This window comes from Lissotriton helveticus, chromosome 6 (assembly GCF_964261635.1).
Source record: "Lissotriton helveticus chromosome 6, aLisHel1.1, whole genome shotgun sequence".
Taxonomy (NCBI): domain Eukaryota; kingdom Metazoa; phylum Chordata; class Amphibia; order Caudata; family Salamandridae; genus Lissotriton; species Lissotriton helveticus.
In genome coordinates this window covers 1657716437-1657734962 of record NC_136067.1, presented here as the reverse complement: position 1 = coordinate 1657734962, position 18526 = coordinate 1657716437, and the positions used below count along the sequence as shown (strand labels likewise).

The following is an 18526-nucleotide window of genomic DNA, read 5'->3' as shown; positions in this document are numbered from 1 at the left end:
AAACGAGTGCTGAAGGAAGCCGACCTTCCCATTGACGCACTGAGAGAGACGCTGTCTTTTCTCCTGCCGAGAAATCCAGCTCCAGTGTTTCCGGTCACCCTTGTGGGTTGCTGGGAGATTGAGTCCTGAGAGAGAGATACAAGACCTCCTTCATTCTATAACCAAGGTACGGAGCTGATTAGACCCTTAGAGAATTCTTGATTCCGATTCTTGGCAAAAACTATCTTAACTCAAACTACCTCTCACTTACTCCTTCCCACGTATTAGGCTTAGGTTAGGTACACCGGGGTAGGCGTATTTTAGAAGCACCAGTTGAGTACGTTTAGTTGACTTTTATCATTGTATGTATTTTATCAGTTTTAAATATCTTATAGCTTTCAAAGCATATAAATGCTTTTACAGTATTATTTCATAATACTCCTTTTACTGTACGCACTTTACTTTATGACAAGTATTGCAATTGTGGCAATTCACTTCTCTTGCATGAGAAAGAAGACTGCTCAATAAATAACCACTTTTATTGAAAACGCCTGTCTCTCTATTACTCTGCACTCCTGGTGAAACTAAGCATGCACGATTGACTGAGTGAAATAGCCATCTATTGTTTCCGCGACTCTGGAGATATACTCCTTATTCTGGAGGGAGCAAAGTTGTCATGTTTATGCGGTTGTCAGAAACAAATCCCTTCTTGTCTATTTAGGAAAGTTAACACCTTCTTGTTTACTCGAGAAAGTTTCTAGTGACCTCAGAGCTAGCTGGCATTCATAATTAAGTGTAACATATTCAATAGAGACCTAGTCGACCTAAGTCCTACGTCTAAACTATCGTTTAAGTTATTCCAATGCGCAGAGCCTATTGGGAATATAGGAACTACACTACAGCATTACAAAAATATGATTGCTTTATTTAAAAAGTAATCATAGACATGGTGGTCTGCTGACCCCAGCAGGGCACCATCTCTGTGATAGCCATTCACAATGGGCCACAAATTGCAACCTGCCTCATGGATACTGATATGGTCTATTTGCGACCCACTGTGAATTGTTACCCATGTCAAACAGATTGTTGTACATCGTAGTTTGTCATTTCCAAATAGAGAATTGCTCAAATGTGCTATTAGGAAATCGCAAATACACACATTTGTACATCTGGTCCCAAGTGTATAAAATAAACAGTAAGGAAAGAGACTGCATAATATGAGCCTCAGCTCTTGAAATAAAATTGAACTCACAAAGTATTTATACACTGTACAGTTAATCACCAAGGAGAGGAGAAAGACATTTACATTCCTTCTCTCCTTAATAATTTGTTATGGTTGCAACGTGTACTTTCCTACTTGAAATGTGCTGTTTGTTCGTTTTGACCTGCTGTTTTTAGCGGTTACAAAGCCTGTGGTTTTTGAAAATCACAGACAAGAGATTGGAGTTGGAGATGGATATGTACTTTTAAGTTTTACATGTCCTAGGAGTGAAAAACTCTTGCATTCCTTTTTCACTACTGCAAGGCCTGCCATTCCCATAGGATAACATTGCAGTTACCTTATTGCATTCAATAGGCTGTAACTTCCAAACAGGAACAGGTAACCCCTTCATGGTTGGTGTCTTTGGAATGGTAATATAAAATCATAACTTGGAATTGAAATTACAATTTTGAAAAACGCCACTTTTAGAAAGTTGGCATTTTTTTGCTTCGGGCATTTGGTGCCTGCAACATGTTGTTGGCTCACATGACGGGGTGTCATTGACAGTTGAGCTTGTGTATTCCTCCTTGATAGCCACACAATAGAGAGCTTAGTTGTGCCTGGATGGGACATCACTGGCAAGATGAAAGGGATGAGTCGGCCCAGTCCCACTTACATGTGAATAGGCTATGTTCTGCCTTGCACAAAGGGCTGCATACCCCTGTATTTAGTCTGGATTCAGGTACAGGAAGGCAGAGCTTCTGTGCACTTCAAAGGAATGCCTCTAGAAGCTTCTCCCTACTTCAAAGGCACAACTGGGTATAAATACTGGAACTCATACTCCAACCCTTCATTACACTTCTGGACCTGTGGTTACTCTGCCAGGAATAAACACTGCTGTACTCCTGAAAGGCCTGCCACTCTGCTGGACTGTTGCCCTACTGTGCTTACCTGCTGCCCTCTTGCCTGGGTGAGAAGGACTACACCTGCATCTCTTGAAGTAAATGTCTCTCCTTAAATGTGGAATGGCCTCCCATTCCTCATCAGAAGCTCCTCCTCTCTTCTTCAAAATAGCTTTTCAATTAGCCAGCCTATCGTGGGCAGGGCTATGAACATACACCTAATCTGTTCGAGGATAACATTACAAGTGATAGTGGGCTTAACAAATATACATTACATAACATAACTTTGCAAAGGCATAAAACAAAAACTGATCTTCCCAGAGGACAGAGTTTTCCCATGTAAACTTTCACATAGGTGGGTATCTGACAATGCTAGCAGATGGTCCATTATGAAGAGATCTGACACCCAAGAGGTTGTAGGATGGAGATTTTTGAATAGGAGAGAAGTCCTGCTCACCAGGAGTTTCTTTTCTCTCAGACGATTGAGAGAAACACCTGACTTACAGGGTAGAGGAGGGGAGTCAATTGTGGTATCTGTAAGCAGAGGGATGGGTTATGGAGATTCCTGCATAGCCAGTATGAACCTCTGTAGATTTGTAGCTTTGTCACTGTAACCTATACCTATACAATTGTGATATGAGTGTCTTACCTACTCTTGGGATGGATGGTTCCTTTGTATGTTGATGCCCCCAATGGACTGTGTTTGGCAAAATTTAGTTAACAAACAAAATGTTCGAGTCTGCATCTCTGCCCCTCAAACAATTCAAAAATGTAATTGGATGTTTTGGCAAGGGTACACTGTTACTATAGATGGTTACTATCTGCATTTGTTTACAAGTGTGCATCCACCAATCACACCTTATCAGATGCTGAAAACATCAATTGTATATCAATTTAATTGGATGGGTTTACAATTGTTTGCAAAGACTGTTTGTCGTTGAACATATATTGCAGATTTCACCTGGTGGGCAAACTCAGGTCCAGATAAATGGAGCATAGACAGAAGTGTGTTTTCAAGCAAGAAATACTCAAATTTTTGGGCTTGCCTGTGATAGCGCATTCATGCTCTCTCGGTTGTGAGGAGTATTGCCTACAATAAGGGGCTTGGAGGCCACCTATTGTTTACAATTCATTGACTTCATTGTAACTCTTGTTGGCTGCCACCTAATCCGCTGTGCATGCCAGCAGTTTTTGTGCTTTTTCTATTCCCATTTCATACCTTTGCGTTGAGTTAACTTTGGTTCCTTATTTAAGTTACTTACACCCACAACTGCACCACTCTACAACACTCTACTCTACGCTGTCCACTCCACTCTATGCCACTCTACTCTACTTCACTCAATGCCACTCTACTCTAAGCCACTGTACTCTGTGCCACTATAATCTACACCACTCTACTCCATTGCACTCTACTCAATGCCACTCTACTGCATGCCACTCTACTCTGTGAAACTCCATTCCACTCTATGCCACTCCATTCCACTCAAGGAGACTCTACTTTACTCCTCTCTACACCACTCTGCTCTACACAACTTTACTCTATCCACTCTACTCTGTGCCAAGCCACACTACTCTGCGTCACTTTACACTATGCCACTCTACTCTATTCCACTCTACTCTAGGCAATGGCACTCCATTCCACCATACACTATGCTACACCACTCTACTCAATGCCACACCACCCTACTCTATCTCACTCTACTTTAGGCTACTCTACTTCACGTCAAATCATCCACACAATGCCACTGTATGGCACTCAACTCTATGCCATTGTGCTTTATGTCACTCTGCTCTATGTCACTCCATCATACTTCACACCACCCCAATCCACTCTACACTCTACACCACTCTAATCCACAGTATAGCACTCATCTCTACTCTACACCACTTCCCTCTACTCTACATCATTTCGCTCTACTCTATGCCACTTTACACCACAACAATCTACGCCACTCCACTCAATGCCATTCTACTCTATGTCACTCTACTTTACACCACTCTACTCCATGCCACTCTACTCCACCCCACTATATGCCACTCTATTCCACTCTACTCCACTCTATGCCACTTTACTCTATGCCACTCCAGTCAGTGCACCACTGTACTCTAAGCCACTCTATCTCACTCCCCTCTACACCACTCCACTCTGTGCCACTCACGCCACTCTGCTTTACACCACTCTATTCCACTCTACACCACTCCACGCCACTGTACACCACTCTATTCCACTCCACTTCACTCGATTCTGCACCAGTCTACACACTCCGTTGCATGCATTTCCATGCCACTCTACTCTATGCCACTCCACACCATGCCACACTACTCTCTGCCACTCCATTCTACACCACTCCACTCTCCTCTATGCCACTCCACTCCACTCTTCGTTATTCTATGCTACTCCAAACCACTGTATGCCACTTTACTGTACGCCACTGCCTTTTATGCCACTTTGGGTCTGAGTCACAAACATTTCTCTGTGTTACGTACCCACCAACTCACACCTGTATTTTTTTATAAAATATTTGCTTCATAATTGCAAACAAATTTCTAGTGAGGACAATAGAGGTCTAAGCTTAATCAATTCTATACTTTTTTTTATAGCTGTAATTTGAGCAGCTTTGATCGCTGGCACATGAATTCATCAACTAATCTACGCATCATTCTCACTGGAAATCCTTTAAAATGCAGTTGTGATCTTTCGTGGCTCGCTTTCGGGACAGAGAACTTCACACTGATAAGGTAATGTTATTATCGTTCAAACTGTCCACGTAGTAAAATAAAGGGCATCGCTAGATTTGTTAAAAAAAAGAAAGAGGTATAACAGATTGTCTTTACTGCACTAATCAAATAATCTCTGCCTCACTAATGAACAAGATTATGTTATATTTAACCCCTTCCATGCTCATGACGGAACGGTTCCGTCATCAGCGTCGGTGCTCCGGTGCTGATGACGGAACATTTCCGTCATGAGCCAATATGATTTATTACCCTTCAGCACTGCAGCGAAATTCGCGCAGCACTGAAGAGGTTAATGTTGTAGAAATAGCTCAAAATCTTACAGCATTGATATCAGTAATGTTTGTCACTCACAGCTGAAGTGAGGCGATCAACGCTGCTCAAAACCATTTAAAGCGTGTTTAGCCCAAATGCAACATCGCCCCATAGTTGGCAGTCAGGAAGCCACACAAAATAATATTTGACAAGACTTTTCCCTTTGTAGAACTATACGTCATGGTAAACCGAAGCAAATGTTTCAGTTGAATTAATCGTAATCATGTTATGGGTTGACTTCACCAGGGCCAGAGTGGGAACCCAAAGCAGCCTTAGCAATGGTGACAGACCAGCCCCCCGCTGCTTCTGTTACTGGGGCCCAGAAACAAAAGCAGCCACCACCACTGCAAAATCAGCTCCCACCCTTCCAGCCCCCCGGGAAAATGCTTGATACCCGATACGGCAGTCCGGCCCTGATTTCTACATTAGGCAATTAGTTATGCACATCAGCAAGACTTTCCTTCTGTTTTAATTCAGTGCCTTACCAGGAGTCCAGATATTGCTGAAAAATTAAATAAACATAATAGATTTGATTTGTAAAACTAATAAGGACCAGTTTCACAATTATTGGTGTTTGAGCAGGTGTGACTTACTCTTATAGTACTCCTCACCTGATCATAAATGTCAGACGTTAAGCCAGTTGTACTAAAAGCGTGTCTTAGCAAAATTGTTTTTTTAATAGGGCCCTATGTATCTAAATGTCGAATAAATAACAATGTGAATAATATTACCATGGCATAAAAACACACCTGCTTCCTCCCAAGGCCAAATGAATTACCAAATTAACTGAATTTATGTAGGCCAGATCCCTTTAATTGGCACATCTGTATCTATAGTGTAAGGTAAAAATTGATTTAACCACTTGACTATTAATGCTCCTCCACCAAAAACCCCTCCAACACTCCACCTCGATCCCACTCCTGTGGTGTAACTCCTTTTTTTGCATATTTGGGACAGTTTGTGTTTAAACTATCAAACTTTTTTCCACTAATGGTATCCAGGCCACATTTCAGTTGTTTCCCCCAAAATACTGGTGAATCTAAATGTGACCAGAATTTGTAGACTCCCGAGGAGGACCCAAGATACATAGTCAAAATGTAGCAAAAACTTAATTTTGGGGGGTAAAAATATGAAAAAGTGCTGTGCGAGAAGCATGTATTTTTTCAAAAAATTGTATCAACAAAAACTATACTGTTCTAGCAACACCATCTTCACACCTTCCAGCAACCAACCATTTTATCCTAAAATATTTTTTTGCAGTTTTGACAATTTTCTGAGAGGTAATACATTTTTCCAATTTTTTGTGGTAGGCTGAAAACAGATGAGAACCCCCTTGGGTAATTTGGAAAACTATACATTTCTGAAAAGTAGAAAACAATTTCAGTGGAGGCCAGCAAGGATCTGGGGTGATGGGTCAGGGGCGAGGGAGTAAGGAGGAATAATATTAAAACAAGCATTTACAATGCAATGGTCTCGGAATTATTAAAGGTAGAGCTATTGGCATTGCTCATTACATTTTTTTTTAAAATCATAAATAAATAGCATTGTCATTTACATTGCCAATAGCTTAATCGGGAAAAAAATGGCTTTGTCATTTACAATGCCAATAGCTTAATCGCTCGCATATGCATGCCCTATTACATTTACACCCACACAGAGCCACACACACACACACACATACAGAGCCACCCACACAGTCATTCACATAGAGCCACCCACACACACAGAGCCACCTACACAGAGTCGCCCTCACACAGAGCCACCCACACATAGAGCCACCTACAAAAAAGCTATCCACACAGAGCCACCCACACATAGAGCCACCTACAAAAAAAGCTATCCACACAGAGCCACATACACACAGAGCCACACATACACACAGAGCCACACACACACACAGAGCCACACACACACACAGAGCCACACACACACAGCCACACACACACAGAGCCTCACACACACAGAGCCACACACACACAGAGCCACACACACACAGAGCCACACACACAGAGCCACACACACACAGAGCCACACACAGACAGAGCCACACACACACAGAGCCACACACACACAGAGCCACACACACAGACAGCCACACACACAGACAGACCCACACACACAGACAGAGCCACACACACACAGACAGAGCCACACACACAGACAGAGCCACACACACACAGACAGAGCCACACACACACAGACAGAGCCACACACACACACAGACAGAGCCACACACACACAGACAGAGCCACACACAGACAGAGCCACACACAGACAGAGCCACACACAGACAGAGCCACACACACACGCAGAGCCACACACACACGCAGAGCCACACACACGCACAGAGCCACACACACACACAGAGCCACACACACACACAGAGCCACACACAGAGCCACACACATTTTTGTCTCTTTTGATGCTAACCAATTTTACAAGTTTGCCCATGTTTTTAAAGAAATGTTAACCTTTTGTATTCTTTTATGATACACTTTGTGTGAATCGACTAAAGATAATTGAATTGAATTGACATGCTGAACGGTATCGTGTTTCGCGTATCACAAAAGGGAAATACCTCCGTGGAGCTTTACGGGACATCTGTCACAGGGCGAACTCCAGAGTTCAGAGGACGAACGCGCTTTCACAGGGCCAGCTGCAGATAGGCGCCTTCGAGAGAGTCGCATAAGCCCCGCCTTTTTCAGACTGGGAGCGTGTTTTTTAGGTTTGAGTGACGAATGACGTCACCGATAGAAAGAACCTAAAAAACACGCCCCCAAATCTGGAAAAGACGGGGCTTAAAGGGAGTGACGCCCCTCTCCTCCAATGTCTGGCCTCCGTTCAACGTACTTAATGTTTCTTGGGAAAGATTAATTTTTATTTGTCAAACGTTTCCAGTTTGCTCAAAAGAATTCTTGCACATCGGAAATCTTCACCTGCACAAAGCGCCCCCTTTGACTTGCATATTAACCCCTAAACAACGTCCGGGTGCATGCTAATGGTAGACTTGTTTCTCAAGACCATCGCAGATCATAGCATACTACAGGGTCTATGGATGGCTGTCGGCCTGCTTCAAGATGCAGATTTGCAGATCAGTGAAAACAAATCTGTCCTCCAAACCAGTTTGTCGTTCAGTGCTCAGATGGTAATGCGAGAAACACAGATCTCAAAAGTGTTTCCTTTAGAGGAGAGACTGTCATAAATTCAGAGCAAGAGTCAGTTCCTGGGGAAACTGTGAACAGTAGGACATATCTTTTCTGTTCAAGGATCTATGGTTTTGTGCATCTTCCTGAATGTCAAACTTCATATGTAACCTTTTGGAAAGCTTCTGGAAGACCGGTGTTCTCAGATGTCGAGGAATTGGGATAAACAAATCTTGATGAACAAACCATATGTTCACTTTGTAGTGTGATGATGCAAGAAGAACATGTTGCTCCAAGACGAACATGTTGCTCCAAGACGTCCCATTTCAGAACGCTCTTAGGCCATTGTAACAGATATGTCAAAGTGGGGATGGGGAGCCTACAGTGGAAAACTAAACCTTGAGCTGAGGTGTCATACCATTGTGATGTAACTTAGGACGCTCAGCCTGACCCTAATGTCTTATGTGCGAACATTTGCTTTCAAATCCACTTTTCTGCACACCATACACAATGCAAACTTCAATGCATTACCTCAACATTCTTCAAGAGATAAACTGATCTCAAGCCCTTCCAATGAGGGCATATGACATTTTGGCATAGCAGCCTCAGGGCAGTCCATCTCACAGATCTGTAGAACGCAAAGGAAACCTAGTTCAGCTATCACCATGTGGAAGAACATCTGTGGGTGCTAAATGATGAAGTTATTTTCAAGATTATCAAAATATTGGGAACTCCTGCCATCAATTTATTTGTTATGACAAAACGCAGGCCTTTACCAACTCCCTAAGTCACAAAAAGTACAGCTCCGGTTTGCTGATTTGGCCCTAATTATACCGAAGCGCTCCATCACTGTGAGGTGGAAGTCAGCCCTCCCCCCAACATTACACTCATGGCACATGGAGGCAGTCTGATGGTGCAATGCAGAAAGTGCAACCATTAGGAGAGAAGAATATAGGGGCCTATGGAAAACACAGATCTCGATAGAATGGGATCAAATGTTTGAAGCCCTTAAGGCAACCGAGACCCCTTTTCCACAATGCAAATAAAAGACGAGTCCCCCTTTCCCTGACAAACAGCCATGACCGGCCACCCACCGAGCTCGGAATAAGCTAAAGGATAACGAGGTGAGCCAAATAAAAGGCAGGGGGTGGGTCCCTTAGGAATGTTCTTTCGAATTTTTATGTTTATATACGGTCATTGAATGACAATTAACCTCCTATAAATCCTCAATTGCATGTAGACGTTACAATATTGATGTCTTGCATAGCTAAATGCCTAAATCTTTAATTAATCTAATTTGAGCGTAGAATTTTCTACGTATTCAATAGTTCGAGCTCCGCCTATGCATCCATCATGTTCACGCCCACACTTTATGCGGCACTCTGTAAAATCAATAAAGTATGTATTTAAAAAAAAATTAAACGGCACGCATTCACTTTCGTGGAAGCTTCTTCCATTTGGAGTGGTTGTTTGATAGATTGTTAGAGACATTCTTTTGACTTTTCCTTTGATTTCTGTGCCGCCCAAAATGGTTGTCAAACTCAGACAATGCAAGACAGCGATTAACATTACACAGGAGTGTTTGCAGCACTCGTGAAATAAGTATATTTAGCTGCCATTACCATATGCTGAAAATGTTCCCCATTAGCAACTTTTTCACCATTGCAGTGATTTAAAACGTTTCTGCCCTGCTTGTGAGTTAAAATGCTTCCTAAATGTAATGGTCTCCCCTTTTGAAGAAATAGTCAAAATGAATCTCTAGAGATTGTTTACTGCAGTTGGCCAGAGTGGAGAGTTTGCTTCCAGCTGTGTGTGCACAGAAGAACATTGTACCGTGTTCCATCATGATAAGGGCCTTTACTGTCTGCTCAAAGTAATTTTATATTTTCACCTGACTTCAAACAGTTTTGCACTAGCTTCGCCCCCTGATCTTTAGACACCGTGTGGATTAGTCACTGCCAAAGACGCGTGAGAAGGAATGACTCAGCAATTCAGTCCTACATTAGTCAGCGCAGGCATGTTATACCCTAAATACAATCGCCAACTGGGAACAGTGGGAGGAATGATTGCCTGTTCTCCTTCACCGAGACTGCAATTACCAGAATGCACTGGGGTAGCCAGTCGCACAGTTGGCATGAGGGGGGCATAGATGAGAACAACAACAGAGCTTGACAAATGCCAACAGCCTACAGTGCCTTTCCTGGCGGCATATCATGCCCCCGTCAGTGATGTGGCACGAGGAAGTATGCAAAAAAAATGAAACGGCACGCATTCACTTTCCTGGAAGCTTCTTCCATCTGGAGTGGTTGTTGGATAGATTGTTAGAGACATTCTCTTGACTTTTCGTTCGATTTCTGTGCCGCCCAAAATGGTTGCCAAACTCAGACAATGCAAGACAACGATTAACATTACACAGGAGTGTTTGCCACACTCGTGAAATAAGTATATTTAGCTGCAATTACCATATGCTGAAAATGTTCCCCATTAGCAATTGCCCTGTCACAGCAGGCAGGCTCGCTCGGCTCAAAGGCAGCCCACTGCAAGTTTTCTTTCCTAGTTTGCACTCTCCCCCGCACCCTGCTTTTATAATATACATTTACCGGAGCTGGGATTGATCCGGTGAAGCGTCCCAAAAAACACTGTGGCTGCCGCACCGGGGCTCGGTCTGTGCAGGGGACACCTTTCCGCGGTTGGGCATTAATGGGGGCTAGGGACCACTGCACGCGGCAGGGCTACCGGCTGGGCTGCAGCATCGGAGGAGCAGAGAGGGTGGGGGCTCCAGTGCCAGAAGACACGCAGGGGCATGTAATGGCATCATCAGAGCCAAAGGGAAAGCATTACTTTAGGGCAACACGGGAGCAAAAGAATAACAAACAAATAAAACACGGCAGGGAAGGAATGCGTGCCAATAAATATTTTTCGCTGGAAGTTCGTTTAATTACGCAATTACCATATGCTGAAAATGTTCCCCATTAGCAATTGCCCTGTCACAGCAGGCAGGCTCGCTCGGCTCAAAGGCAGCCCATTGCAAGTTTTCTTTCCTAGTTTGCACTCTCCCCCGCACCCCGCTTTTATAATATACATTTACCGGAGCTGGGATTGATCCGGTGCAGCGTCCCAAAAAACACTGTGGCTGCCGCACCGGGGCTCGGTCTGTGCAGGGGACACCTTTCCGCGGTCGGGCATTAATGGGGGCTAGGGACCATTGCACGCGGCAGGGCTACCGGCTGGGCTGCAGCATCGGAGGAGAAGAGAGGGTGGGGGCTCCAGTGCCAGAAAACACGCAGGGGCATGTAATGGCATCATCAGAGCCAAAGGGAAAGCATTACTTTAGGGCAACACGGGAGCAAAAGAATAACAAACAAATAAAACACGGCAGGGAAGGAATGCGTGCCAATAAATATTTTTCGCTGCAAGTTCGTTTAATTACGAAGGCATAGTGAGACTTCACCAATACAGCAGAACATTCGTCAGGCGCTAAATTCTAGGAAGATCTGATTGCGCTATTTGTAAATAAATAACACGAAGGGGACCTAATCCACATTCGGGAAACTATTCCCGCTCGCCCAGTGACTAGGGAGTTTTCCGGCAGCCTCCATGAGTTTGGTTAGCCTGCACGTCAAGCCTCACAGCCTGCAAACAGATGAGAGGTGGACCGGGGCTCGGTGAAAAGCAGGCGGACTTAAGGGAGAGGTGCAGTGCTTATTTTCATACTTTACTCGGTCTGTGCAGGAGACACCTTTCCGCGGTCGGGCATTATTGGGGCTACGGACCACTGCACGTGGTGGGGCCACCGGCTGGGCAGCAAACAAACCGCGCACATAATCACCGGAAACACACCAACTGAATGCTTCATATGCTCTGGGAAGCAAGGCAGGCATACAGGCAAGTACCAACCGGGAAAAGCGGAGTGAATGAAGCATCGGCCTCAAAACAGCACGAAATAAAAGTACAGTACTAGAAAGTGCAAAAAATTGTAAACGTGACTAATTACAAGCATGTTGAAAATGGCGATGTATATGCACATAAGCGGCGTTCATTTGTGTTCAGTGTACCCCTTGTTGTATGCAGAACGGATATCGCGAAACACTGCCTTTATTATCCCGCCAGCATAGACCCATGCACACACGTACACGACAGCCATTTTAGGCTCCATGGCCTCTCTGCCCGTTGATTAAACCCCCGGCACCCCTCCCTGCGCGCACTGCTCATGCATCGGCCATAAGACCCTCTCCCTCTGCGTGACCCTGCTCTAGAAGTAACACTCCTGCTTGACCCACACCCCCCATTTCCTCCCAAGAACACCCTTCCCCTCTGCTGACGAGCCCCCCCAGCTGCACTTGGCCTTTCGACCCGGTCCCAAGTCCTAAGACCAAGCCTCGTGGATGTACACCCCCCTTTTCCCTGCCCAGCATAACAAAACCGTGATACGCCAGCCGAAGTGCCCGATCTTATCGCCTGCCTAACCTTTGATCTGATCATCCCCTCCTGCCCTCGTGTCCTGTAGGAATGTCCGGCTGAGAGATCACAATCTTTTGTTACATTCAGGAGGGGAGGATGACATCTGAGCGACTGGTATGGGAATAGGCCTGAAGCTGGGGTTCCAAGCATGCCTTTTCCTACTTCAAAGTGTCTTTATTGTACTAAGGAATGTTTGTGCATCATAAACATGTGTATAAAAGACGAAGCCTCAGAGAAACTGGAGAGTGGGTAGGAAAGAGAGAGCACCTCCTGAAGACACTATGCGGGTGTCCGAAATGACAGACTCTCCTCATGAGAAATAAAACTCTATTCTTGTTTTCCTGCTTCCAGCGCCCGTCTCTTTATTTGGTAATTGTTCAAGATGGGAACTAAGAGGCGTCCTGCGCCAGCAGCCTGGGCATCAGGTGCGTTATGGGCTGACTTTTCCACAATTGGCGTCCCAACGCGGGGTCCATCATCGACATAGGGTCCGGTAAGAGAGGTCCAGACGATAAAGTGAACATCTAAACGATTGGAGTATACCTGCCTTGAGAGGGCCCTCGTCCGGCTGCCGATTGAATGAACTTCACCGATTCCGAACGGACCTCTCTCAAGTGACCTACTGTCCTGACAGGAATCCCACAGGAATGCTGCGGTATAAACAAGGAGAAAGAGAACGATTGGGCGCTGGAAAAGGGAAGGCGAAGAATTGCCCACACGGTCCGGTCCGGGTAAGGTTAAGTAGGACATCTTTACGTCCGATTGGTAGGATGGCTTTATCCTTCTGATTGATTGATTGATTGTACTTGAAGTATTGGTTCTCTTTGAGACATTTTCTATTTGCAAACAGCGATGAATAGGAACGTTCCTCTCTCTTTGCAAATAGTTAAGGATAGGTAATGCAGACGTTTGTCCCCCATTGTAATCCGTCATGCCTATCTTTCTCCCCACTGATTGTTTGTTATCGATTTTTATCGATTATTGCTCTTTGAGATATTCCCTGTCTACAAACAGGGAAGAATAGAAATATTCTGCCCCCTTTGCAGATAGTGAAGGATAGGTAATGCAGATTTTTGTCCCCGTTGTAATCCGTCATGCCTGTTTTTCTCCCCACTGATTGATTGATTGTCTGGACATTTATTGTCCAAGGAATAGTTCTTTTGAGGTATTCTCTGTTTGCAAATAACGTAGAAAAGAAATATTCTGTCTAATCTTTGCAAGTAGTGAAGGGTAGGTAAGACGGACCTTTGTCCCCCGTTGTAATCTCTCGGGCCTATCTACTCCCCACTGATTGGTAAACTAGTTCCACCCGGACCATTTATTAGAGGTAGGTCATCTGGCTCGACCAGAGGGCACCCCTAATAAAAAGGACATATGCAACAATAACGAAGTAATCACCGTATCCTGTTAACAGAAACTTTAGCATGAAACACGCTAGAAAAAAAAAAGGGAAGAAAGAAATAAGAAAGCAAAATCAGTAGGCCACTGATGAGTTTTTGATTTCGCTACAAATAGGAAAACGTTAGAATTAGCTCACGATAAAACACATGATTTCGCTAGAAATAAGAAACGTTAGAAATAAGCCCGTAATAAGAAACATGAAAATGGTGAGAGAAGCCAAGCTTGACATCACGGCAGCCACGAGGCAACCAGGCTTCGCCACCCCTCACTGCTCCAAACATGTCTGCCCCACCGCCTGCCACGCCCTAACAACGGTAACATGAGATAGATACAAATCAGCAGATACCTACCCCCTTTCTGGAAACTCCCGAAGTGCAACAGGTTCGCGGCTACGCCCATCCGGAAGACGAGAGCTTCGACACGTGTAGGGCGGGTCCTGCTGCCAGCCGTCGGCCGGAGGTCGTCGCGTAAGGTGGGCCAGAAGAGGAGCCGAGGCCGACGGGATCCGGGCGTCCCCTCTTCTTTCTTCAATAATGGCTGCGACAACACGGGGGGGATGTCTTGCTCATGCCACCGACCCCCCCCTCGCATCTCCTGGTCCAGCCACGGCTTGGTAGAAGCTCCCCGTTCGGCCCTGAAGCGGCGCCTTGCAGGCCACTAGGGGGGGGGATGTCTTGCCTATGCCTCCGACACCCCCCCCCTCTCATCGCCTGGTCCGGCCATCATGAATATTAGCGCCGAGAAAAACGGCGTGGGGTGCACTGGGAGGGAGAGGCGGCGCGAACGAGCCTCTCCCACCTCCCCAGGTGGAGGCCCCCAGTGGCACCCCCAACGCTCCACTCACCCGACAAGGGTTCGCCCACTCGTAAAATGGCGATCCACCCTACAGGAGCGGGCCCGGCGTGAAGGGATGGCCCGGTTGCTTGTTGATTAAGAAGTGAGTCCCACCATCATAAGTGTTCTCCTCGACTTTGAAGATTCTATAAGAGCCACGGGGGCCCCCGACCCCCGCGGACACCCTCGATGGGGAATGACTGCCATGATTGCCCACGGAACGATGAAAATGTAGCCGCGAGACGTCGGCGCTCCCATGCTGACGCCAGCCTCAGTTTGAATGACTAAAATACTGCAGACTACAGTTCGGATCAGTTCCGGTGAAAACCCAGTATGACCCGGTAGAAAAATTGTTGCCTCCCTCCCCCTTTTGACTGATGGTTCATACTGCCTATCCTTTCTGTTGCCCTTTAACGGAACTCTTGGACTGCCGAAAGAGGCTCTGGGCCAACCACGAGTTGGTGGAGATTTTGACTATGCCTGGATCTGCCTGGCTGCACCCAAAATGGCGCCGGTACAAATGAAACTTTCAACTCCTTGTTGTACCCCGATTGCTCAGCCTTGGTGTCATGAGATATGTATGCAGTTTTTTAAACACATGGATTGATATAGGATGTGTACTGATTACATGTTCGGACAATGAATTGATATGGGATGTGTACTGTCAGTTCGGACAATGAATTGATATGGGATGTGTACTGTCAGTTCGGACAATGAATTGATATGGGATGGATGGGTACTGATTATGTGTTCAGGACAATGAATTGACATGAGATGGGTACTGATTGAATATTCGGACAATGAATTGTTGTTAAGGTTTGGCGCATCATGATTATTGAAAGTTCGAATTTCAACACTTATGATACTCGCTCACACTGAAGTTTCAATATGATTTTATTGCACTTGTTGCACTTTTTATTATGAAATCAACGACCACCGACTCCATTAAGTTTTCCACTACTAAGTATCCCCACATGTACAGTTCCAGCCTGCTCCGTGGCCGGCCCACGAGGTTGTAGGCCCGTATTTGTACACCGACATTTTTATTAAAGGTTTTTGGAAAAAAAAAAAAGTAAACGTAGTTGTCACGCGTAAATTGGTAAGTTTCGAATAAATGACTACTATTTCCGATATAACTAAATTACAGGTGGAATGGCTCAGCTCAATTAGTTAAGGGTTGAAAAGTATAGTACGCAGAAATATTGCAAATTTGAACGGTCCAGGTTTTTGTTGTATGTGGTTTGCATTTTTGTACAGCCTAAAGCAACCGCTAAAAGATCCTGATATTTAGCCTATACTTTATATGCTACCTGTATCAGGAAAATTGTTTTAAAAATTGCCCCTAAGTCGCCCCGAAGGAGTGCCACCTGACCCCCCTAGTACGAACGACAACGACTCCGTACCACTGTAGGTTATCCCTTTTCCTCAAAGGAGAGCACGAGCTCGCCTCCCCCCACTTTGCACTGACTGCCCTTTGTTCTGACCACCCCCCTGCACACGATCCGTAATACCACACTTGGGCGACCTATGCTATCCACAGGCTTCCGATAATTATCTCTCCCACACTAAGCGGTCCACCTGGGCTTAAATGCCGAGTTGGCAGGGACTGCATTCCGTGGAGATAGGCCGAGTATGTAGTAAGTAAAAGCCTTTTCGGGTTTATGCGCGCTAATGTGTTTTTAAATGCTGCCCCCACCCCCCCCTTCTTTTTCCCTCTTTCTGCAGGTCACATCGGAACGTCGATTAAAAGTACGAAAAAATGATGATCTAACGGACGAAGAGATGGGAAAAAGGGGTTTGATTATGGTGCCTACAATGACTATTTCTCTCCCTGAACTCGCTTGGGGGGACAGCCTGAAGCGGAAACTACAAAATATGACTTCGCTTGGCACCCCGAATAATACAACCAAAAATGACGTGCACTAATGAATAAGCATCCTACATTTAACTAAATAGGGAAAGTTTAAGGAATATTTTGAGGTGAGGTTTACATTTAAAATCTACTACATCCTTTTCGCACCCTCATAGACATAAAACTCAAAGCTACCCCATTGTTCTCCCAACTGACACCCACTGTTGCCTCAGCCTGGAAACACATTAGCCCGATCAGGTTAGTTCTTGACCAATTGCCAAAGGCGTAAGTGTGTACAACCAAAGCCACCAGTAAAGGCAGCCGACGATAAAAGAGAAGAAAAAGGTAAAAAGAGCTTAGGATGCTAAGGATGCACAGCATACAGGAAGAGATCATTATGGCCAATAACTGTTCTATGTTTTGTCTTGGATTTTTGTATATAATACATGTACTGTCTCCCTCACCTGAGTAAGTGTGTACGTAATGTATGGATCTACGTCATCCCTCTGCCTGTGTTTCTGTATTACTTAACCCCTGCTGTTCTGTGTTGTGTGCGCACTGAATGGCCCATTATTGTACACGTTTCTCTCTCTCTCTCTCTCTCTCTCTCTCTCTCACTCACTCTCTCTCTCTCTCTCTCTCTCTCTCTCTCTCTCTCCATGTCATACGTGTACCAAATGGTTCGTTTAGAGTGCGGGCGACTCTCTCTCTCTCTGAGGGTCCCCCTGTTCCCTCCTCCCTTGTGTGGTAACGTTGTCCCCCACCGGCACACACCTAATTGGGTCTCTTCGAACACAAAGGTGTTCGGCAAAATTGACAGGAACTAAAACGATTGTAACTTGCCATATTACTACCTCTCCTTTCTGCAAAACGATAGAACCCGAGTTGGTAATGAAAGAAAGGACAGGTAAGACGACTGATGTCCCCTAATCTGGCCTTTTTATAGGGGGACTATAACGTCAATGATCTTCTGTTTTTCAGTTTTTTAGAAGTGCAATTCCCAATGCCCAGATTTCCTCACCCCTCTGCACTTACGTGCGGATGTCCAAAACGTCCTCACTTCTCCCGATTGACCCCAGCTCCCTGTCCAAAGCGTCCTCGCCCAGCTCCATATCAGCTATCCCCGAAGCGTAATTGATGACTTTGATTAACGGTCACTCCCCAAGAAAAGCATGTTTAACCTCTGCCCCCCTCTCATGATGATAACGCCCCTGCTTGCATGAGTTAGCCGACCCCGAAGGGAAATGTAAGGTTGTCAGTACTTGGGTTAAAAAGAAAAAGGGCGAGTCTCTACCTAAGGACTCGATTTCGAGTTTGATATAATACACTGTTGATAGGAGTCCGATTTCTCTCCACGTACGTCACGAATGAACGCCAAATAGGCTTACGAATTCAGTGGGAATGCCCTCCTACATACTCCATAAGTGATGACTTCTGACTGTGATTGATGAACATATCCCCCACCTACTTAGGATTGGGGACGGAATTGAGATGTATAAATGTCTTCTCCTGCCAGTTTTTCTAAAACTTGTTTTGTACTCATTCAAAGATACAATCACCGGAGGAGAGGAGCTGGACGTGACGCACAGCCTGGCTAAGCATGAGCGCAAAATCCGCTCCGATCGCGGATTTTGCGGATTTTCGGTAAATTCGCGATCCGCGAACTCTCGCGAATTTACCGAAAATCCGCAATCCGCGAGCG

The 18526-nt window shown here is 45.2% G+C and overlaps 1 protein-coding gene across 1 annotated transcript in view; it reads left to right on the top strand.

The window, feature by feature from the left end:
* The window catches only part of LRRN4 (leucine rich repeat neuronal 4), a 232106-nt gene that overhangs the window by 200815 nt on the left and 12765 nt on the right, over positions 1 to 18526 (top strand). The window contains exon 4 of the mRNA XM_078649518.1: positions 4684 to 4821. Within this exon, the coding sequence (XP_078505644.1) occupies positions 4684 to 4821 (138 nt within the window). The remainder of the gene's footprint in view (positions 1 to 4683; positions 4822 to 18526) is intronic.